Source organism: Ambystoma mexicanum, chromosome 10 (assembly GCF_040938575.1).
Source record: "Ambystoma mexicanum isolate Mex_15411 chromosome 10, UKY_AmexF1_1, whole genome shotgun sequence".
Lineage (NCBI taxonomy): Eukaryota > Metazoa > Chordata > Amphibia > Caudata > Ambystomatidae > Ambystoma > Ambystoma mexicanum.
This window is the reverse complement of record NC_090932.1, coordinates 511,446,795-511,471,201: the sequence shown is the minus strand read 5'-3', so window position 1 is coordinate 511,471,201 and position 24,407 is coordinate 511,446,795. Positions and strand designations below refer to the sequence as shown.

Below are 24,407 nucleotides of genomic sequence, written 5' to 3'. Positions count from 1 at the left end.
TCCAAAAGAGAACATATCTCAATAATAAGCAGAAAATCTAATTGGGTATCCACGACAAACAAAATTAAACTTAAAACGGCACCCCTAACATTCAAATGTCTCAATAATTTAGCACCCAGCTACCTCTCAGAGAGGTTCAAAGGAATAATCACATCTAGACCCATGAGAACTGCCTATACGAACTGCCTCGCAGTTCCTCCTTTCAAAACGACTACAATTGGAGGGAACAGCTTCCAGGTCAAAGCTGCTCAATTGTGGAACTCCCTCCCGCCAACCTTAAGACTTGACCAAACATACCCACACTTCAGATCAAACTGCATCAAGTGGCTCAAAGAAAACGAGCCATAGGTGAGTCTATCAACCAACAGACCAATAGCCAAACCGAACTTTCGACTGTATCTATCTGCTATGTAAATGTATTACCTGCTATATTGTCACTGATCTGCAGTTTGTAATTGCTCTGTATTTTTTTGTGATTGTGTAACCTTGTAAATTGTAAGCCTAAAGTATTCTTATCTTCACGCCCTCATACCTTAGGGTCCGGCACGTGTTACAAATAAAGAAACAAACAAACAGAAAAATACATGAGAGAGTGGGAAAAAGGTCTCACTCTCTCCAGGTTAGAAACTAAAAGTCTGAAAGTCCAGCAAAAAGAGCTAGGGGTCTCTACAGTACAAGAGAATTAGCACATTTCTGAAAATTCTCCCCAACAGACAAGCCCCATTCTCGTACTTGGAAATTCTGCCCCCCTCAGCTGAGGATATTTATAACTTGCCTCTGCTTGAATAACCTACCAACGCATGAATAGTTAGCAGAATGGATGGGAACTGCAATTATGACATCTGGCATTGGAAACCTTGCGCCAGACTTTGACACAATGTTTCAAGTTAAATCAATTGTACCTAAAGGGTTATTCTAAGTTTGTAACCAACGAAGAAGGTATTCAAACATACAAATTCAGGAGTGCCATTTACTGGGTTGACCCATTGGTAATAGTGGCCGCTGCATATTATATTTGGAAGGAAGCATAAAATATTAGATAAATGAATATCCCATGCGGGAAGTATATATTGTACTTGATTAACTGTGACCACCATCTAGTAAATTGTAACTGTATGTCTTGAATGGGGGTGCTTTTTCTATGGTGGCTTTCTTAAAGTTATATTATTATATGTAATAATATTCAAAAAAGCATATTTGTTTTAATACTGCTGCATTTCTTTATGCCAGATGTTATCTTGCTAACCATATGCACATAATAAAAAAAGAAAACGAACATTATCAGTCCATTCAAAAGACAGTAATCCAGTACTGGTTTCAGATTTGTTATTATTGGTCTTATAGTCAAGGATTTCCACATAATATACACAGAACTGCATTAAAACAAGGAGTAGACTAGTGTCTCCTGAACAGATGTTGGCATGTATGATACAGTGGGCAAATTGGTAAACTGAAAAATGGCCTGCTGCGTGGATATCAAAAAGGTTATTGCTGAGAGTCTGATCCATGTCGCCTTGAGCTAGCCTTTGTTTTAGTTTGTTGTGAGACAGCAGTGCCCGACTTGTGGGCTATCAAATTAGTGTCACCTTCCATACTGAGAAAGTATAGCCTGAGCCCCTGTGCAGTACGTGGTCCTGAGACTATGTGACAACAGTAATGAACAATGTTCTTTCTATACATCAAGGTACCATCCCTAAATCTGTGTACATCCGTGCTGAACACGCCCCTTCGTATACAAGAAAGCACCCGGCACGCATCTTGTACATTGCTGTGTTACTCATATGCTATATAGTAGCTTGGAAATACTCCCCACCAAAACCCTATACCTTCATGATTGGCACTAGCAATAAAGTAATTCCAGCAGACTATGACTCTTCTATTAAACTGTGCTGGAAACATAAGTGTACAAAGTTACGTTGATCACCACCCACAAAGCTCTTCTGGGCACTCCTCCAAAATAACGGGGTTATTGTCACTCACCAATTAGCCTGCGAACTTCGTCCTCGCTCATGTACACACTTAGGCTGGTCCCCGGCGGAGTCCTCCCAGCCTGGCCCCCCGCCCCGTCCAGCAGCAGGGCGCCGAGCAGCGGCAGGAGGAGCGGGGCCCACTGCAGGGGGCGCCGAGGAGACCCCGACCTCCCGCTCTCCCCCCGCTGCATGCTCACAGGGGGGGCGCCCGGCGGCTCATCTCTGTCCCGCGGGCTCCGCTGTACCCCTGCTGGGTTAAATCCGTACCCTATATCTTATTCCTCTCTCTCGCTCCAACTAGGGACGAGGGTGCCTGGTGTAATCAGTGCAAGGACCGCCTGACGTTGCACGCCACGTGCTGACGTCACGTGACAAAAAAGGGTGCGCATGCTCGATGCTGCTCTGTTTGACTGAAATATTTGTGTGCGGTGAATAGCGGTGTGGAAGAGTGGTGGTGAGAGGAGCGGTTGTGCTACTGCTGTATGCACTTAGGGGAGAGAACAGGAGTTTACAGATAGAGCGTTGGCTCAGACGGTGACCCCTTCTCAGGGATGGCCGCAAAATATGACGTTTCCTCATGGGACTAAACGGTGGATGCAGGGGCGAGATGGGTTTGCTTGTCTCAAATGCTGTCCCAAATATACAGCTAAACTGTCATAGTTGAACTAGGTCCTGCAGCCCTTGAAACGCAAAGGCTTCCTCCTGCCCTTACAATTACACATATGCACCCTTTTCACAGCTGGCTCGAGGGTCTCTTATACGTTGACAACTCTCCAAATATTTTCATAATTTGCTTAGCCCCTCCCACCCCACTAACACAAAATGCGCTGTGAACCCACCACATTGAGGACAATTTGTATTATAAATTAGAAACGGAGTTTCCTTTTATTTACCTTTTTAGTAATAGTATTTTAGAGAGTAGATAAGTGCATTTGCCCCAATAAAGGTGCCTGTTTTTTCATTGATCGTGATTTGTGCTCGTTTTGACAGACCAGCACCTCATCTTATTCGCAGCATCACTCTGTGTTGTACTTTTGATTTACCCTTTAAGATGTATTCAAAAGCAATGGGATTGCGCTGGAGTGCCCTGTGATCTTGGGCAAAACTGTTATGGGAATATCAGCACACCAGCAGCGACTTTGACAACTTGAAACCTCTTTAGCAAGTATATATATTGAGGGAGCAAGCACAATTACCTGGACTTGCATTTAACCCAATTGTAAACACTTGTCGCTTATTCCATGACTTATTTTCAGAAATTGGCTTTTTTTAACCCAGCCCCACCAATAACTTGCGTGCCTGACGCCAAAACCCTTAAATTGTTGCTTTTTTTCTTCGTAACACAAGGTAAAAGCTCTGTCACTGGCAGAAGCAGACTTCAATAAAGCCAATCCAGAGAGGTGAATGGCCACTTTCCATGTAAAAGGATCATCACTCTAGTAAGTGATGCCTTTTTCTCAGCCTGCCCTGCTTGCACATTTCTTGGCACTGTTTGCAGCCTTGAGGGTTTGTCACAGAAGTTTGGCAGCTTAGCATTTTAGAAGACATGTGGTGTGAGAGATGAAGTGGCTGGGAAGTAAATAGTGTGACGTTTAGCTACTTTTTATGAAAGTTACTCATTCCCTTACTTTTAGTTACATTCAACACTGTCCCTTTTTCATTTTTCTTTTCTTTTTTTAATTTTTTTTTTTTTTGCTGCTGCTGCCTTACCTGCTGTTTGAATTTGTGCGCTGTTGAGACAGCAGCGCAACTATCTCATGTCCGCGTCTGGCAAATAGCCTCGGACCGCCCAAGATGGGTGGATCTTGAGCAGGCATGGCTCCCGCTCCCCCTCAGATTCCTTCTCACATTCCACCCACCCGCAGAGAACACGGGAAGGGCCTCCTGCTGGCAACCAAACACACGCTTGCCTCCTGGGACTGGGTGTTAAAACACAAGGGGATCCCGAGGGGACTGAGCCCCCTATCTCCAGTTTTCCACAACTCAACCTTTTCACCCGGGTCGCACCTGTGAAACTTCCAGAACTGGATCGAGGGAGGACTCTAAACCTTAGACCAACTATATGAGGGCGCCCTCCCCTGCACATTTGAGCAATGTAAGGAGAGGTTCCAACTTCAGGAGAGGGACAGGTTCACATATGTTCAACTACACCACTTGTGCTCACACCCGCAAACCCTCCAAGCAGCCACGCGCCCCCTCACAGCCCTCGAACTAACTCTCAAGAAACCCCCAACCCGAGGCAGAATATCCACTCTATATAGACGATTTTCGGAGGACTTCCTGATCATAAAGACCCGGGCTATGGCCCAATGGGAAGCAGACTTGGGACACCCGCTGGAAGACCAAGCCTGGGTGGACATTTGGTTACAAACTCACGCAGCATCTACCTGCGTCACCAATAGAGAATGCGTGTATAAAATTCTACTGCGCTGGTATTACTCCCCTCTCAGGCTCCATCACATGAACCATTCCCTCGACCCCCCCCCCCTTTACTGGAGAGGATGTGGCTGACCGGGCTCTTTCTTCCACATGTGGTGGGCATGCCCGAAAGTCCAACAGTTTTGGAAACTATGCCTAGCGGTCATCGAACAGATCACCCGGACCCCACTTCCCCTTGACCCCGGGCCCGTTCTCCTAGGGACCCCGATCCCAGGAATATACCCGCGCTCGGGAAACAAAGCTAAACTACTGACCCAATGCCTCCTGGCTGGGAAAATAGTGACCGCTTACTTCTGGAAAGCCCCGGAAGGCCCCTCGTTGATTCCATCGTGGGAGAAACTATGGGACATCTTGATTGCCGAAAAGGACAGCGGCAAAAGCCAGAATCCTCCACCGCTTCCGAAACATCTGGGCCCCCGTGCTGGAATATGACCAGAGATTCCCCACTCTGACCTTCAAGCCCACTAATGCCCGGCGAGTCCTGGGGGACCACAACAACCCCACATGAAAGGAGAAGCACAAAACAAGGTGGACATAATGAAGCACAAGCGGGCAGGAAACACACCTGCATCAAGGTCAGGGGAGGACGTCGGGTGGGTGTACATTGAGGGGAATGAATACGAGCCATGCTATATGTTGTACTTTCTGTAAGCTTGTTACCTTGCCTTGGTTTAAAATAAATACATTTAAAAAAGAAAAAGGGCGTGTGATACAAGTTGTGTACCATCTCAAATTGAATCCGCATAAAATAAAGAGAAAGGCATCTCAGTTGTGCGTGGCATACTAGGCTGAGACCAAGGTGTCACACATTTGAGACAAGGTACACATTTGAGACATCCTGTCACTGTACCCTGTGGCTTCTTATGACTGACCCGCATCAGGACTTTACCTTGGATCCACTTGTATGTAACTGATAAACGTCATTATACCATTAGCCTACTCACATATGTATCTGTACAATACATGGAGAGATAATATTCTACAGCGGTGACCCCACACTCTGGTGATATTCCCTCCTACTAAGTGAGACTTGGGACACCCGCTGGAAGACCAAGCCTGGGTGGACATTTGGTCACAAACTCACGCAGCATCTACCTGCGTCACCAATAGAGAATGCGTGTATAAAATTCTACTGCGCTGGTATTACTCCCCTCTCAGGCTCCATCACATGAACCATTCCCTTGACCCCCCCACCTTTACTGGAGAGGATGTGGCTGACTGGGCTCTTTCTTCCACATGTGGTGGGCATGCCCGAAAGTCCAACAGTTTTGGAAACTATGCCTAGCGGTCATCGAACAGATCACCCGGACCCCGGTCCGGGTTGTTTCCTTGTGCACTTTTTGGCCTGCATATTTGTCCTTCGCGAGCTATGGTGGTGAGAACCCAACTGGTTGTTTCACCCCTTTTTAGCTCCTGGCAGAGCTTTTAAGTGTGTATTGATGGGCACTCTATTGGCCCTGTGCTTTTTGGGTTATTTTGGTGATCTCTGGGTTCCTTGTGGCCATGGTTGCCTGGCAACCTCGCCTTGTTTATGGAATTCGTGCATGACCTTAGCGGGTGCGACGACGTATCACGTCGCTGCGCAACGCGGAGCGTGATGACGTCATTACGTCACATTAGTGACGCGTAATAGGGATTTTTGAACGGCTATTTGCCGCGAATTCAGTGTGTGTGTCCAGCGCGTCCCGATCTCAGAACACTGCTTTTGGTCAGGATTACAGCTACCCCTGAAAAGGTAAAAGCTGGGAGTATGTTGTATATTTACTAGAATCCCGCGAGGTGGGTACTCTCTAAGTTACCCCCCCCTCTCCTTTTTGCTCACTTAGTAATTTCCTTTTTTCAGAGTGAGAGGTTGAACACTCTATAGAAGCAAGAGGCTTGATCCTGTCGGGCACCGACCTGAATGCGCACTGGATGGCTTAGAACAGCGTGAGATAGGTAAGACCCCACGTCTGAGATGGACTAGAGGAGCACTTTTTTGTGCATGTTTTGGGACTATGCTATTTACCTTAGACTCCCCCCTATTTTAGGCACTAAAAGGCCTGCAGGAAGTCGAAAGGGAGATATTGGGTGTTTACTGCGACTGAGATTTGGTTTTGTCCAGGAAAAGAACATCTTGGACTTCCCAGGGTGAGCTATATTTTGTTGTTCTGTTGGGTTCTACTGTGGATGAATACTCCTAAACCCCATGTGTGCAGGGGTGAGGACAGTAACAAGATTACAGTCCTTGGTAGATTACTTGAGGTACTCAATTTTGAATTCTATATGCTTTAGTAGTGAAGAGCCAGAATTGGTTTGGCTGTTGAGGTCCTAGACATATATTTTCTTTAGACCTTAGATCAGGTATATGATGTACTGTATACTTGATACCCTAGTGGTGATTAGGGATTGGCTATGGTGATGAATTAAACTGATCATGCCCGTATTAGTGATACTTTTTTGTCTTTTTTACCCTTAGAGATAGGAATCTGGTGGTGAATAGGAAGAATGTACCTGAAGCACAGGACTACTTCTGCCCCTGATGAATGTCTGGTTACTGGGAACACAGAGGACAGAAACTTATATAAATTGGGCTGGTTCACACAATGGGGAATGAGAAGAATTGAGTTGCCATTGTTGTGATGTGCTGATGAAATGTTTGGCATTTTTTTGATACTGTGAGGTAGAATGATTTTAACATGTATATGACTAGGTGATGTGTATATGTTTTTTAAACAAATTTTTGTACTACTTGTGCTGAAAAGAAACTAATATATTAAAAATGATATTTTTCTGGGTGACACTGTTTTGGATGATTATTTAGAACACAGAATACAGCCAATATTTGTTAAGTAACTGTTATAAGAAATTGCTATATGAGGGTACACAATTTTTTTATTGTTTGATATAGCTTGTTGTATGTTCCTTCCTTTTGTTTAAATACATCTGTTCAATACCTATCCTGCCTGTACATAACTTTCTGTACTTTCACCTTCATATGCCTGTAAACTTACCTCACTGCAATGTACTTTAATTTATGCCATTTATGTAAACGACCTTTCTGTAACATGTATTTTATGACATGCGCCCAGATGCCTTTGGGCCAGGGGCACAATGTAAATAAACAAAAATACAAATACAAAATACAAGTTGTATGTCGCCTGATTGAAATCCTTAACAAACTTGACAACAAATTCCCCATAACTTTTGTTTCACTTGTACCCTTTACATCTGGACCGGTCCTTTACATCAAACATCCATCCTTCCTTTCAGTCTACAAAACAGACCTCATCAATAGTACATACCATAAAACTGATACTCTTGTCCCAACTGCCTTACCAACCGTTCCTCCTACCCCCACTCACCTCTTGTGGGGTCTCCACCAGAAGTCTATCGAACCCGAAGAGCGGCAGCCTGCTGTCCTGTTGTACGGCGAGACTGGCGGAGGAAGGGTAACGTGTGTTTTCACATTCAATGGTGTGGTTTTCCGTTGGGGCCCCAATACCGTTACTCCTCCAGCCTCGCCCTGGAAGGCCTCACCCAGTGATGGGCTACTGCACCTTCGGGTCCCTTTGTGGTTGCCAAATTGAGGATACACCTTTTGCTCACCCCAACATGGTATAAGGACCCCACCAATAAAACTCAGACCAAATAAGTCAAGTCATGTATTTATTCAATTTAGGCTTTCGCAAAGGGCATGACTCCCTGCACACTCAAAAGACTGCGCAGGAGTGAGCTAAGCATTCATAGTTCATACAGCTGGTTGCCTGCCCTGTCTCACGTGTCTTCGTTTGTGCAAAGGATTTCTTGCAAACTCATTCCTGTGGCTTAACAGTTATCACACACACCACGCCTACCTTAACTTCATGCGGCCTAGTTCGGGGAAATTGCTTGTGTGGTTGCATAACTAATGCATATCTTCTGCTACAGACATGCGTCCCACCCCTGCTCGGCTCTTATTCTTGGAATATCAAGGGTCTTAGTCGCAAGCTATCAGCCCTTCCTCCAAAAGTGTCAAAGATTTTGAGAAGGGGTTATCTTGCTGAAAACATGACACCAACTGAAGCGACATGCCCAGCCCTCCTAATCAGAATCCATATTACTGCGAGCGCCACGGTGCCAGAGTGATTCTCCAGCAGGAAACTAATTTGGTCGGAACAGCTAATGAGGGGTTGGCCAAGGCGTGGGGCCCTGACAGGTTCTATACATGGTACTGAATCTACTCAGCCGGGGTCATGATGCTAATTCACAAATCTCTTCGCCTCAGGCAGGTGGAACAGGTTATTGACCCGCAGGGTAGGTTTGTAATCGTGTCCGGCAGCTGGGTGCACACTATGGTGACATTCAAAAATATCTACGGGCCGAACGTAGACGTCCCAGGTTTTTTTGAAGCACTCCTGTCTAAGAGCTGCAAATATATGCATACTAACATTGTCTGGGCAGGGGACCTCAATATTGTGCTACAGATGGAGCTGGACAGGTCGGCAGGGTCGGCGCATTCCTTTCTGCATTCGACTGGTGGAGTGCACAGGGGCATGTCTACACTGGGGCTGGTGGATGTATTGTGGGTACTTCACCTGGGGGCACTGAGATTCTCTTTTCTCTTGACAGTACACAGCATGTCATCTAGGCTGGACTATGTTCTCGACAGCCCGCAGCTGATGCGCATGATGCTTGACTGCTCGCTACTCCCGAGGATACTGTCGGGCCACTTCGCTGTGAGGTGGTCGCTGGAAATAGGCAGGGAGGCACTGCCGAGACCCCGCTGGAAATTTAAAGGTACAGACATAGTGTTTTGTAGCGAGCTAGTGGATGTGGAGCGCTCACATTTTGAGGACAATGTAGGCTCGTTGGCCTCTGTGTGGGAGGCTTTCTAAGTGGTCTTTCGTGGTAGATGCATGGCATTGGAGTTCGGGGTGTTGAAAATGATTAGAGGGCAATTGTCGGATTTGGAGGGGGTGATCAAGGCTGGGGAGGCTGCCCTGCAAGCTGCCGATGACACGGGGCTAGGGCTACCCTAAGTTAAGCTAGGGATACATTTGCAGATCTGGCAGACCAGGAGGTCAAATACTTGGATCGCCCCACAATGGAATGCTGGTATGGTGATGAGGGCCGTCCGGCCCGCCTGTTGGCGGCTTTGCTGAGGCAGGAAAGGGGGTCAGCTGACATTGCAGCAATACACACGGTGGAGGCGCATGCTGTGGTGGATTCGGAGGCCATCCTGAGTGCTTTCAGGCAATACTACGAGGGGGTGTATGCGCCTATGAGGATGCCGGTCACGGCTACATTGTGTGAATATTTAGAGGAGGCAGTCTTGCCAAGGCTGAGTGCGGAAGCATGTCCGGGTTGGACAGACCGGTCTCGGTTGATGATATCCTGGTGGTGGTAAAGGCTATGAGAGAACAAAAAGTGATTGTTCCTAGAGATGTAGGAACTCCCGTCCCCTGCACACTATCTAATATCTGTGGAGCAGATCAGTAATTTAGTGTTATTTATATATAATTTCACATTAACAATATGATGCATTAGATGCAGTCCATAGTTCAGTTGGTGGGGCAGTAGGAGTAAATACCCAGCTCACAAGATTTCATGTAAAAAACAATTCACAAATTTATTCATACAGTGTTTTTAGGCCCAACGTGTTTCGAGTATAAACTCTTCTTCAGGGACAGAATCATATTTCACAAAATTCTAGAAAAAGATAGAAAAAAGTGCATCTTAGTATAGCTGCATATATAGTATGCATTACAATTTCATTACGATCATTATTCATTCAATACAAAACAACAACTAATTAAATGTCAGATGTATTCAACAAGTATGGTCAAGTTAGTGAGATATAGTCAGCTATTTCTAACTGCAGTAGGATTAGATAATCCTGTTCAGAGGACTTTAGACATAGCTTCTAACCAATCTAATCTGTAAAAAGGGAGGTCCTAGGAAGGCAGAAAGAGCAATTTGACAAAGTGGAGGAAAGATTGAACAATGTAATTTACCAACTATGGTGGTCACATAGTTGAAAATGTGCATATGTTGTATAAAATACACCTCATTTAGTGGATGATGTTGTTTAGGATTGCATTCCCTTTGCTATGACCAAATCTCTGTGGAATCTGCACATACATTTGTTTTACAAATTACACCTAAGATGGTGGAGGTTGTTATTGTTTTGACAAAAATTGTTAACATTAAGGTCACCTTGTGGAGATATGTTATATCTGATTTGGAAATGTTTAAAAATGTTACCACATACAGTGGAATATATTCGTGAACAAGGTGTCATTTGTTTTTTGTATGTTAGATAAGTGTTAATTATGCAAACAGACGTCTGTTACTCTAAAGCCAACGTAAACCTAGAGGACTGGTAGTTTCTACAGACTAGTCTCCACCACATCTCCTCTCACGCAAACTTTCTTCACACCCATATGAGTATGGGTTACTTATTCTCTCCTCTACTTTCCTCGTCATATTCCGCGCATGAGCAGTGATTTTGTGTACATAAATTTAGATGACAGCCTTTCTGTGTCGTCAGATTCATGACGAATCTCTACTTTCACTCACATTTTTATGCTGAGTTACTCACATCTTCTCCCATTGTTAAAAATATTTCTTAACATTGTCCTTTCTCCAAAATCAGTATATTCTTCATCCCGCCCATGCACGGTTATTTTGTTGTCATGGAATTCTGACGCCGACTTTGCCATGTCGTCAGATCCATGACGTGGCCCAATCATTTGGTCTTGGTGTTACGCATGCGCGTAGAGATGGTTCCCTACGCGCATGTTTTGTGCATACGTCATTCAAGTATCAGGTATTTAAGAAGGCGCTCATTGAATGTACCGCATCCTCCTCCGGTGAGACGCGGCGCACCATGATCGCTTGTACGGACTCTCTGAACAGTATCAAGTAAGTCTAATGACTGATTCTGTCGGTCTTACCAGTACGTTCTTTTCATCTTAATAAGCTTTGCTTATCCTTCTTTCCCCTTTCAGATGACTTTACGCATTTGAAGTACCGTCTACTGAGTGTTATTTTTTGAAAGATCCCTCTTTATACTGCATGGATTCGTCCATCAGGACTTTTTCTGAACTTGTTGTAAGTAGAGACTTGGCTTCTCTTCTCTCTCCTTCGTGTTAGTCCTCTCACAACTTAGGGTTTACACATATTTCATTTCTTTAGCGTTGAGACGGAAGATCATTCCAGAGCTTCCACTTTATGTTCCATTGGATACTTCTTTTCAACTATGTGACCACCATAGTTGGTAAGTTACGTTGTTCAATCTTTCCTCCACTTTGTCAAATTGCTCTTTCTGCCTTCCTAGGACCTCCCTTTTTACAGATTAGATTGGTTAGAAGCTATGTCTAAAATCCTCTTACCAGGTTTATCTAATCCTACTGCAGTTAGAAATAGCTGACTATCTCACTAACTTGACCATACTTGTTGAATACATCTGACAGTTAATTAGTTGTTGTTTTGTATTGAATGAATAATGATCGTAATTAAATTGTAATGCATACTATATATGCAGCTATACTAAGATGCACTTTTTCTATCTTTTTCTAGAATTTGTGAAATATGATTCTGCCCCTGAAGAAGAGTTTATACTCGAAACGCGTTGGGCCTCAAAACACTGTATAAATACATTTGAGAATTGTTTTTAACATGAAATCTTGTGAGCTGGGTATTTACTTCTACTGCCCCACAAACCGAACGATGGACTGCATCTAATGCATCAAATTGTTATTGTGAAATTATATATAAATAACACTAAATTACTGATCTGCTCCACAGATATTAGATAGTGTGCAGGGGACGGGAGTTCCTACATCTCTAGGAACAACCACTTTTTGTTCTCTCATTTATCCAACCTAGTTGCCAAGGTTGAGTTTTGCTCCCCGCACCTCAAACAAACCTTAATCTCTAAAAGGTTACCATAAACCCATCTTGTGAGTTTTTTTCCAAAACATAGGTGTGCCCTGCTGTTTGAGCTTATTTGGTGGTAAAGGCTATGCCATCAGCCAAAGCCCCAGGCTCGGAGGGCATATCAGCAGAGTTTTACAAGGAGCTGCGGCCGGAAGTGGTGAAATATATGGTAGGGGTCTGGGAGGAGGCTATGACCCTGGGTCAGTTGCCCCACCCACCATCACAATGTGCAAGGCTGTGGTGATTTTGCTTCTGAAGGAGGGAAAGGACCCTCTGGAGTGTGCTTCATACCGTCCGATGTCTCTGATCAATTAAGACACGAAAGTATTTGCTAAAATCCTGGCAGATAGACTTCTGTTGTTTGTGTCAGACTTAGTGCATGTTGATCAGTCCGGCTTCATCCCGTGGAGGTTGACCTCGCTAGAACTGCCAGATTTTGCTCTATATTGGCTCAGGTGGATCCCAAGGTATAGGCAGTAGCGGCTCTACTTTACATGGAGAAGGCGTATGACTCGGTGGAGTTGTCAGTCCAGAAAATCTAGACATCCCTGGGTGGAAGGAAATGCATGATAATTGGTTGGCCGAGGAACAACCGCCTCATTTAAAGTGTTAAGAATGCATGCTTATTAGTTATTACATAGCTAATGGCCCAGCTAGAGTGCGGCCATTTTAAGATGACTAAAATCGCCATTTTGTTTTCTCTTTGTTCTCTTTAATGTTGCCTCTTTGCCTCATGTAAAACTGCTTTGCTGTAGATATTATTTCGCTTCAATGGCCCAAGGCTACGAAAACATGTTGAAACATTACACTGGAGAGCCGGACAGAAATGCCCGATTACCTCCCTCATATATCCTTGAAGACAGGGAGCAAGGCATTTAATCAGTACATGAATGCCAGCGAGTCTCTTGAAAGAATAGCAATGTACGAGTCTACCATTTAAAGAGTTGAATTATGTTCTTCTTTACGCAACCCCTTTCTGAGCCCAGTGAGGCCCCAGAGAGCGGGCTGACCTCCAGAGCGAGAATCGAAACTTAGAGATTGGGAGACCTGGTATGCGCCAGTCTCCTACGCACAGCTTGCCTATGAGAAACAGAAACGCTGTGTTCTCGCAAACAAAGAATGATGTCTGTAAAACTGGAGATTGCAACCTGTTACTAAATATGGTGGTCTAAGGTGTCATATTTGTCACATTGGTCAATCATTGCCTCTAATTCAAAGGGAAATGAATTGGGGGCGGCATCAAATGTGTCATACCGTGTCATTGCTGATTGTAAGGTGCTCCTTTTGTATATATGTAACTGAGGTACGCTTTTTGCTTGCTTGCGTCCTCTGTGGTCTGTTTAGACACACGTCGCGGGGCGTGAGACCACTCGGCCAATTGGGACTATTTTGTATTCCAATAAACCCTAGATTTTGGGAACGGAACCTCGTGTTTGGCGTATCTATTCGTGTGTGGTGACTTTGCCTTGTTTCCACATTCGAGGGTCCCTCAGGGGCCCCTTCAGAGTGGGACTACCTGTTTGAGGTGCTGCAGGCGATGGGTCTTTCGTAATACTTTCTCTCAGCTCTGCAGCTTTTGTACTCTGGAGCAGTGGCCAGGATTGTCTTGTTCGGAAAGCACTCGGAGGTGTTTGTGCTTGGCCGCGGCATCAGACAGGGGTGTCCGCTGTCCCTGCTACTCTTTGCTCTGGCTATCGAACCCCTGGTGGCTAGGTTGAGGAAGTCCTACATTGCATGTGGGCTAGCGTTAGGGGGGATGAGAGAACTGGTTTTGCTGTATGCAGAAGATGCAGTGTTGTATTTAAGGAACCTAGGGACAACCTACAGTGTTTGTTGCAAGAGGTGGCAGCGTTTGGTAAGCAATCGGGGCTATGCGTGAACTGGTCCAAATCCATTCTGTTTCCGTTAGCGGAGGCTACATTGTAGCCTCAGGAACTCGAGGGGTTTATGTGGGAACATCCCTCTGTTAGGTACCTGGGGGTGTGCGTCAACAAGAACTCTCAGTCCCTGTTGGAGGACAACCACTGGGCGTATTTTAGGACCCTGGAGGAAAGGGTGAATAGATGGTGCACGCCTCCCCCGTCCTTGCTGTGTAAGGTGGCTATTGCTAAAATGATTGTAGTTCCAAAGCTGTTTTATATGTTCCAGAACGTCCCGGTATGGCCAATTGAAGTCACTGTTGGTGTGACTGACGTGGCACCTTCAGATGCCCCCCCCCCAAATAAAGTAGGACACTCTGGTACTGACATGGGACATGGGGGTGGGGGGGTATTTGCGCACTTTATATGGAACTGTATTTTCTAGCAGCACAGATGCACTTTGTCTCTTGCTGGAAGCCGGGGTGCCTGGCATACCCTTATGTGCGCACCTCGAAGTGCTTTGTGCTCCACTATGCGATTCAGTCAGGGGGTTCTGGTGACTGGGAAGGTGGCGGATAGGTGTAAATTGGACCCGGTTGCCTGTCCAGTACATGCATTAAAAAAGCTTCTCAAGAGGCTCAGGGTAGACCTCCCGTTTGATCCGGTGCTCCAGCTGTGGAAGATTGAATGCCTCAAACCTACCTGTGATAAGGCCCTGATGAATGAATGGGGGTGGGGGTGGCAGGGATTAGCACTATGGGCAATATGTATCTGGATGGTGTGTCTGGATTGCGGCCAAGATGGACAGGGGGGCTATGTGGCAGACTATTGTATGAGGATGGCCTTCAAGACATTGTCCCCTATGTTTCCGGAGCCGCCTCCCACTCTTGCGCTATCTCCTGACCTCGGTCAAGGCACGATGGTTAGTATCTTTCATCTGTGGGCTGGTGCAGCGAGGGTCTCCCTGGGAGTCACTGAAGTGCAGAAACCAATGGGAGCGCGATGCTGGGGGTGCTCTCAATGATAAACTGTGGGCAGTGCTGTGCGAGAGATCACGCAGTGGGGTGTTCAACACCCGACTTCAGATGATCCAGCTCAGGACGCTGCATAGGGAATACTTTGCACCGGCTCGCCATGCTCTGTTTGACCCCGCTAAGGATATGCTTGATTATACTCTGCCTGAGGACTTGCTGGGATGCATGTTTGGGTGGCTCCGGGAGGTCCCGGGTGTGGTTGAACATTTCTTATTAGCAGTATGATTCTAGCCAGGAAATGTGTACTAATGCGCTGGACCAGCTGGACCCCCCTACTACGTACGCCTGGCTAGATAGCCTGGTTAGGCTGGGCAATCTGGATAAAGAATACAGACTCTTGTGTGGACCCCGGACTAGGCCGAAAAACATTTGGGACCCACTTGAGGCCTACATGGTGGCGCAGTGCCCGGTCGCAGCCACAGAGGACACAGCGCTCTAGGACTGAGGATTGTGTTTTCCATCTTCCTGCCTTTGCATGTAAGGATTATTGCTGGGTATAATGTCGTAATGGTGGTGGTCTAACTGTGCCCTGCATGTTTAATTGCTGTAATGATTGTTTGAGTAAAACGTGAATCTTCTTCAATAAATAAAGTTTTAAAAAAAAGTTCAACTTGTTAAATATTAAGTTTTCTAATTCTTTTTTAAATTCCGAAAGGCTGAAGGTGGCTTGGGGCCAGCAAATATAGGGTGGTGAGAGATCGGGGGTATAGGTTCTCCCCTTGCATTACAGTGATTTTTAAAAAGTTGAAATTCGATTCCGGTGATACTTTTATTTAGTTAGGAAAACAGAGATAGGCTTGAGGGAAATCCCCCATGCCCAGAAACAGAGGAGTCCAGAAATGTGACAAATTGCTGCTTTATTTAGTCAAAGCAGAGATACGCACACAGATTCCACAGCTTCAAATGTACTCGAACTTATTGCAGGCAGGCAGTACGTTTTTGAGCTGCCGTCACCTCACCTCCAAAAGATACATTCCTTGCTCTTAGCGAAATGGGATTGGGTGAACAGTATAGGCATAATTACAGTCTTTAGGAGAAAGATCATTTTGATTGGTTTGGCTAGATCTGGTAGCTCCACCTGGCACCACCCCCCAGGTCAGTGCAAGCCTTGTCAGTTTAGGAAATTTACCAGCATGTGAGCAAACATGATGGGTGGGGAAGGTGAGCTCAGAGAACCGCCTGCTTCCCACTATTGTTTCACCCCTCTGACCGCCCAAACCTTGAGCAAGGACACTCAATTCTACATCTTTATGTTGTGTTGCATTCATTTCCCATATTCTGTCTTCATTTTGATGGGAACAACCTTATCTGTCTGAATGGGCTTTGTTCTCCAGTCCCAGCTCACGTGTTCAGGGATCGTAAACAATATTTTCTCTGCTGGCATTTATGGGGGATTTCAGCCTTTTTGTCCTTGCAGGTACTGTATCTTTTCAGCTGACTCGAGCCCTCTTCCCCAGTGTCCTTGGTAGGGCTGAACATGCTGCCAGGCCTGTTTCGCATCTCTCAGAACAGTCAGTGTATCAGGCCTCAGCCCTGTGTTTTGAGCTTTCCCAATTCTTTTCAATGGAGCTGTGGCTTCTATTTTGCGGATGATCACTTTTCTGGTGCGAGTAAGCAGTTCATGTGTGGTGTTTTGCACCAAGCTAATGTCTCTGTGGGTGTATTCAGCCATGTTGCCTTTTCATGATTACTTTGGTGATGTCATCTGGGTATGGGCTGTGGCGCTGCTTTAGTGGGTGGCATCTTCCAACTTTGGGGTATGCTGGGAGTGGGGGGTTGAGATTCCCTCAACAGTGGTTTGCGGCCAGCAAAGATAGGGTAGGGAGAGATTGTGGCAACAAGCAGACCGAGTTTGGAGACTCCTGGCCGCCTTCAGCAAACACACTGAAGGATGTGCGTTGTGGCAGTGCCTGTGCTTGCAGTCATCCGAGTTGCGGGAAAGACCAGGTCTGCTGTCACTGGCCACTGCCGAGGTACAGAGGCAGAGCGGGCTGCTCCCCTGGGATTAGCTGAGGCTGCCACTAGGTAATGGGAGTGGAGGGGCCAGCAGCAGGCACTGGCATCCAGACGGGGTGGCTGTGGTTTGCCATCTTGGAGGCCCAGTGTCTGCTTGGCGATTCTCTGGCTGGTGGCAGGGGAACCACGATGTTGTGGTGAAACTTACTGGTAAAGTGAGAGGCTTGCTGGAGCGACATCTGTACTGATGGTGGGGAGGACCTCACTCACCCCCCACGAAGCAAGGCCTCTTCCCCCCCACCCCCTCTGTTTTTTGTGTGCAACTGCTGGATCTGGCAGAGTAGATGACAAGCTAGCAGTGAGGCTGTGTCTGCAAATCTGTCTGCAAGTGATGGCACTGAGAATACTTGTGCCATGGTCCATATATTGGAATGCTTTGCTGACACCGACCTGGGGAGAGCCCTATCTTGACAAGCAGTTTAAGGCATTCTGAAGGGCCAGCTGGCTTTGGGAAGGGAGCCAGTGGGCTTGCAGTGACACCCCACCACCGCAGATTAAGTGACCCCTCCATTGACCTGAGTGGAGTGGCCACCACTGGGTTCCTGTAGCCCTCTGATCTACTCCTGCAACAACCATGACGAAGGGGAGTGGGGACAAAAAAGCAGAGCAGCATCGACTCTTTTGCCAGGCAGGCAAACAAGCCATGGGGGAGCGTCAGGGGAAGTCGGTTCCATGTGTTAATATCCCCACAAAAATATCGCCATATTTTTGTGGCAATATTAAGGCATGGAACCTGCGGGGGACATCCCCACAACCCCGCATTATTTTTAAATGAGCGGGGGACTAACCCCAAAAAAATATCGCCTATGACCGTTATAGACGACCATATATACGGCAATATTTTTGGTGGGGATAATACGTAGTGATACCGAGGAAGTCCGAGGAGCTGCAGCCTCTGACATGCATGACCTGCGGCAGATCATGGACAGCATGCTATCTGGAGCCGCTGGTGTGAGTGGTAAGTTTTACGATATTACTACCATGATCTCCACATTGAATGCTAAGATCGAACGTAAAAGTGCCAAGGTGACCATTGTGTAATCCTGAATCGGGACGGCAGAGGATGACATAGTGGGTCTCCGAACGCAAGTATCTGCAATGTCCAGAGATCTCAAGCGGGCGCTGCAAGAGTGCTATGATCTGGAATTGCGGTCCAGGCGTAATAACATAAGGGTGGTAGGACTGCCAGAGGGATTCGGCAAGGGCCCAATGGAGTCAACAGTAGAAATCCTGCTCACGGTACTGCTTGGAGACCCGCAGTTTTCATCCTGCTTTGTAGTGGAAAGAGCCCATCAGTCACCCACACTGTAGCCCAAACCTGGTGCGCCACCAAGACCAGTGATAGTGTGCCTATTAAATTACTGCGACCAAGACCTCATCCTCCATCTGGCAAGAGAGAGGGCCCCCTCTGTTACGAGGTTGCTAGTATGCAAATATATCCAGACTTTTCTACAGCCGTCCAGATGGAGTGTAGAACATTCCTTGGAGTCAAAAAATTACTGCGGACAGATCTGTGCAGTACGCAATGCTCTTCCCTGCACGGCTGGAATTCCAACATGGGGGTAAGACCCTGTTTTTTCACAATATCAGAGGAGGCAGTGGCATATATCGAGGCGAACATACCCCTCCCTCGGGGAACAATTGAGTTGAGGTGGCTAGCGCCCCGGACACCTGAAAATAATGGTAACTATCAAGGCGTGAATAACAGGTGCAAAACTGCATTAGGGCTATATTCTAAGGTGGGCGGGCTTAGCCTGCCTCTTCTTTATGCTTGCAGTCTGATTGTATTGCGGCAGCACATATCTAGTTAATTATCCTTGCAAATGGTGGAGGGTTCTGGTAACCTGAGCGAGCAAGGAGTTTAGCAACAGCTCCCCCATACTAAGTTGCTTCGTTGAAGTTTTTGGTTTGGTTAGGGTCTGCCCAGTTCTTGGGCGGGCTGGTATTGTGGGTTGTGGGAGGGTTGACATCACCCTAGCTGGGAGGGGTGTAAGGGTTGGTAGGGTAGGTAGGGAGGAGGGGTGCAGGGGTGAAAAGTTTTACAAAATGTATTGGGAGACGGGGGTGTACTAAAATGGCCATCTGGTTGGGGAAGGGGGCACTGCACCATACAGGCAGAGACGATGGGCACTGTATAATTCCTATATGAGTGAGATGGCTGCAGTTACACTGCTTATCTGGAATGTTAGGGGGCTTGGCAATTATACTAAAACCAGGCACATTATGTCATACACCAACAGGCACAAAGCTGATGTTTTGTTTCTCCAAAAGATGCACTCCACCACATCAACTAATAAGTTATTAGCCGCACCCTGGGTGAAACAGATCCTTTACGTTCTACCTGTCCCAGTGTAGAGAGGTTCTCACCCTGATTCATAAATCCCTCAAGTCTAAGCTGAAGGTACTCTGGTTAACCCAGAGGTTCGTGTGATGCTGGAAATGCATCGGAGGGACAGGGCCTCTGTATCCTTGTCCTTTATGCCTTTATCATGTTACTGTTAATGTTAAAGAACATTTGTACCGCGCACTATCATCACCGGAGTGGTCCCCTGGCGTTCTGGCGGCACTGAAAGAGGAGGGGAGGTTGAGTTAGTGGGAGGAAGCAGGAAAAGTGCAAGGGAGCAGTGATGTGCTGTTGGCGGCCTCAGCCCGGTGGGTCCGTTGGCTAGGCATGGGGTGTTTGCGGCCGGTAGTCGTTGTGTACTGTTATGCAATACTATGTGTGTTTTTGTTTTGTTGTTGCGATGTAGTGAAGTTTGTGCGGTTTGTTGTGCTGTAGGTTTTGGTTGTGTTTGGTTTGAGAGGTATAAGCAGAAAAGGAAATTGTTAGTAGGGTTGGTTAGTTTGCGTCTCTATCCTGAATTGAGGCGCTCGGCTTGCGTAGTCTCCCCTGATGCGGCTCTGTCCTGATCTGGGTCCGACTGGCATATAAGGTTCCTTACTCCTCTGGCCCCCACCTCTAACATGATCTCTCATAGCTCCCCTTATCCTCCCTTCTTACTCCTGTGGTCAGTGCACCTACCAATGTCAACCTCTCAGGTCATGTGGTGATTGCCAATATCTCGACAATTCCACATCACTGTGGTGCCTGGCGGTAACTAAGGGGTGGGTGAAAGTGATGGTGGGATTGTCTGGGGTGGTTGATTCAGTTTCTGTGCATGCCGCCTTTGTTCCAGTCTATCCGGTGTCACCCGACTAGGTGCCGTGGGAGTTACCCTCTCGGGTCGGGGATGTCCGTGTCCTTCCTGGTTTAGTCATCCTTTTTCCGGTTTTGGTTTCCAGATTTAGTCTGTGGTGTTGAAGAGCCAGGTTTTTAGTGATTTCCTGAATTTTAGGCGATCTTCAGTGTTTCTTATTTCTTTTGGGATGTTGTTCCAGGATTTTGTGGCTAAGTGGTAGAAGGAGGTGCCTCCAAGTTTTTTCTTAAGGTATGGTTTGAGTTCCAGGCGGATCTCGTTGCTTGATCGGAGGGGTCTCGTTGGTTTGTAGACTTATTTTCTTTTGTAGGAATTCTGCTCCTTGTCCGCTGATTGGTCTGTGTGTTATGCACATTGTTTTGAAGGTGATGCAGTGTTTTACTGGGAGCCAGTACAGTGTTTTAGGGCGGGAGTGATGTGGTCTCTTCTGGATAGTTTGAGTAGTCTTGCTGCTGAATTTTGGATCTGTTGCAGTTTCTTCAGGAGGTATTCTGATATTCCGAGGTAGAGGCTCTTTGCATATTCGATTTTTGCCATGATTAGGGCGACGATAGTGAGTGTTTTGTGCGTGAAGGAGAGGAAAGGTAGAATTATTCTTGCTGTGTGGAGGAGGAAAAAGCATTTCTTCACTGTTGCATTTATTTGTGGTTCCAAGGTTAGGGTGTTGTCCATTAGGACTCCCAGATTTTTTACTACCTTCTACGGTGTTGGTGCGTTTTCCATTTCCGTAGGCCATGGGATGGTGGTTTCGTTCTCCTGGTCTTTGGTTGCGATCATGATTTCGGTCTTTCCTGGGTTGATTTTCAGGTTTGGCATCCATCCAGTTGAAGACTTCTTTTAGACAGTCGGTTAGGGCTGAGTGGTCAGCATCGGTGTCTTTGATTTTGTAGATGATCTGAGTGTCATCTGCGTAGTTGTAACATGTAATGTTGTATTTTTTGAAGATTCTGATGACCGGAGTCTGATAGATGTTGAAATATAGTGGAGATAGTGAGGATCCTTGTGGCACTCCACAGTCGTTAACTCGTGGAGTGGATTTGAAAGGTTTTATCCATACGGTTTCTGTTCTGTCTGCTAGGAATGATTTGGTCCAGCGTAGTGCTGTGTCTGCTATGCCTATGTCTTCTAGTCTTTTGGTCAGGGTGTCGTGGCTAACTGTGTCGAAGGCTGCGGAGAGGTCGAGCAGAATAAGGGCTGAGGTAGTGTTTGAGTCTGCGTTAGATTTGAGGTCGTCCCAGATGGATAGTAGTGCTGTTTCCGTTCCTCTTGCTGGTCTGAAACCGATTTGAGCTTGGTCCAGCAGGTGGTGTTTTTCTACTTGTTCTTGGGTTAGTTTATATACGTAGGTTTCTAGAGGTTTTGCTGGGTAGGGGATGTTAGACATCGGCCTGTAGTTGGAAAGGTCATCTACGTCACCACTTGTGTTTTTCAAGAGTGGCTTGATGTATGCTGATTTGAAGATCTTCGGTACAGTCCCTGTTGAAAGTGATATATTTAGAAGGTTTCTATAGTGTTCTGCTGGCGATCCTTGCATGAGGATTGATTTGTAGATGTCTGGGGGGCAGGGGTCCATGGGTGATCTCTCTTTCTTGCTTCGTTTAACCAGCATTGTGAATGCCTCTGCTGATATTTCAGGAAAGCGTTGGAGTTTGTGCTGTGGTTCCGTGTTAGGTTCGTTGGGTTGTGTGTTGTGGTTGGTTGGTCGCTTTTGAATGGTTTGTCGGATGTCATTGATTTTTTTTTTTTTAAGTGGTTTGCCAGGTCGTTACATAGTTGTTCTGATGGGGTTGGGGTGTTATCGCAGCCTGGTGGGCTGTCTTGTTCATGTATGTTCTGTCTTGTTTTCCAAGCATGAGTTCATGTGGGACTCCTGGCGGTGCGACTCTTCCTCTTTTTGGTTTGGTGAACAGACCCTTGGGATACCCTTATGGCACCCTTTGGTGGGGGTACAACCCTGTACCCCTAGTGTATGTTTTTGGGCACCCGTGTGTGGCCCACAGAGGAGGGTTTGGGCTGGTGGCAGCTCCATGCTGACCTGACTGGTGCTCTGAGTATCCTCCATTTTGGGATACCCAGGCCCTGCCATTGGAATCTGTTTATTCCTGGAAGGAAACAAGATGGGTCCTGTGGCCTCTTGCTTTCTATCGCCTGTTACCTTGTTTTCCCAAAGACCCGGGAAGCCCTGACTCTGTCCCTTCCCCCTGACTGGCTGTTGGGTGGAAGTTCTATATGGTATGGTGGGGAAGTCCAGGCCAGACTGGCTGGAGCGTTCCCAAGGACTGTATGTTGTGGGTACGCCCATGGGGTGGGAGCTGGGTGAATGGAGTGTGTGACGAATACGGATTTCATGTTTTGGGTGTCTAGTATCTGATGTTTGACATGAAGACTGAGACAGCTCTCCCTGAAACTGGGTTGAATGTAGTGTGGAGTGCTAAATGGCTGGCTACTTGTCCGGATCCACATTCCGTGTTGTGAGTGTCTGGGTGGAGAAGAATGGCCTGAATGCACTGTGAGCCTGATTGGCTGACTGACTGCATGAATGCCCTTCTGAATGATTGGTTGCCTGAGTGTGACCCAGCAGAGTGAATGAGAGACCAACAGTATATCAGCGGACCTCTCACTGATGGAAATCAATCAGACGCTCAAGTCGAAACTGATGCTTACTCTCGAAGCCGAGCCGGAAGAAGAAGGTTAACTGCTGTTTCCCTTTGACGTAATCTGAAAGCTGCTGTGCCTTCAAGAAACTGATCCAAGAGAGGACCTGGCTAGGAGACTTCTTCCCGAGCTACGAGGGACCATCGTGCACCAGCTGATCTTTGCCAAATCTCCCTAGAAGTCAGACCTTCGAGAGGCTGCCGACCAGAGCAGATGGCCGCCGCGGAATCCAAAGTGAAGCACTCAGACATCCTAGTCCATTGTCATTGACCAGGGTTTGCAGGTTTGCTATAACCGCTGGAAGCCCGTCGAAGTGTGTTGCCGAGAAGCGGGGACAACTTGACGTCATGCTGCTCAATGACCAGAGCTGCTACGCTCCATCTTTGCCTAAGACACTTGATTCCAAGCACTCCCTTGCTCACCATCGTTGACCACTTTGTCTGGCTGGAGAAAATCAAGGTGGTTGACGACACTGAGGATCTGACTGCCAGCCGTGGTCACATCCCAATCGGCAACACCAGATGTTGACGACCCAATGCCCTTGCTGGGCCAAAGTTCTTCATTGACTCTTTGCGGCAACAAACTCTTGCCGTCGAGGTGCACCGCATGCCTCATCTTCACAACACGTTCATGAGTCTTCATCAACGAGCACCGCGAAGATCGAAGCTGCTCCCTTGACAACATCGTTCACCTTTTCTTCACCAAGGAATCTCAACAACCCATGGCTCCTACCTGAAAGGGAGTTCACTCAATAAGGGCCCATTGACGATTCATCGAAGAACTCTACGAAACCAGGTACATTGGGGTCGTAGAACCTTTAGAAGGAATCGAGACTAGATTAAGCATATCTGGACTGGGCTTGTCAATACGCTTTATTTTCAGGTTGTCCAGGTGGGGGATACTCACACAGAACAATCTCTAGGTAACGGGAGTCTATGTTCTGCCATTGCTCAATTTAACTTGCTTCCTTTCTGTGGTCTATCGTTGATTCATTTTATAATCTGATTCGTATGTCATTTGAGCTGTTAGCAGTTGATGCATTTCAAAGGAATCGATAGTTAAGAGTGGTAGCACGTAGATCTGTATATATTTGCCATTATAGCATTGCCAGAGTACAAAGTGTGTTATTGTGATTGTGTATATAACTTGAGCCTTATTTATATACAGAACTGTGTTATCACTAAGCACTGGGTGCTTGGGGACTACACTGTACTTAAGAACCAGCCCGCATCACCTCCTGAGAGCTTAAGCCTTGATTGCTCGTCCATAGCGACCATAATGGAGTATCTTGGCTGGGGTGCTCTGTGCTTCTTCTCTGCCATATGGAGGGCAGGA

General features: G+C 46.6%; 1 protein-coding gene across 2 annotated transcripts in view; it reads right to left on the bottom strand.

Moving 5' to 3' along the window:
* The window catches only part of RYK (receptor like tyrosine kinase), a 1,007,965-nt gene extending 1,005,579 nt beyond the window's left edge, over window positions 1-2,386 (bottom strand). Inside the window, exon 1 of one of the 2 annotated variants that reach the window (XM_069618057.1) lies at window positions 1,981-2,386. In XM_069618057.1, the coding sequence (XP_069474158.1) occupies window positions 1,981-2,161 (181 nt within the window). In that variant the 5' untranslated portion in view covers window positions 2,162-2,386. The remainder of the gene's footprint in view (window positions 1-1,980) is intronic. The other variant, XM_069618056.1, reaches the window with a different exon arrangement.
* Between the last annotated feature and the right edge of the window lie 22,021 nt (window positions 2,387-24,407).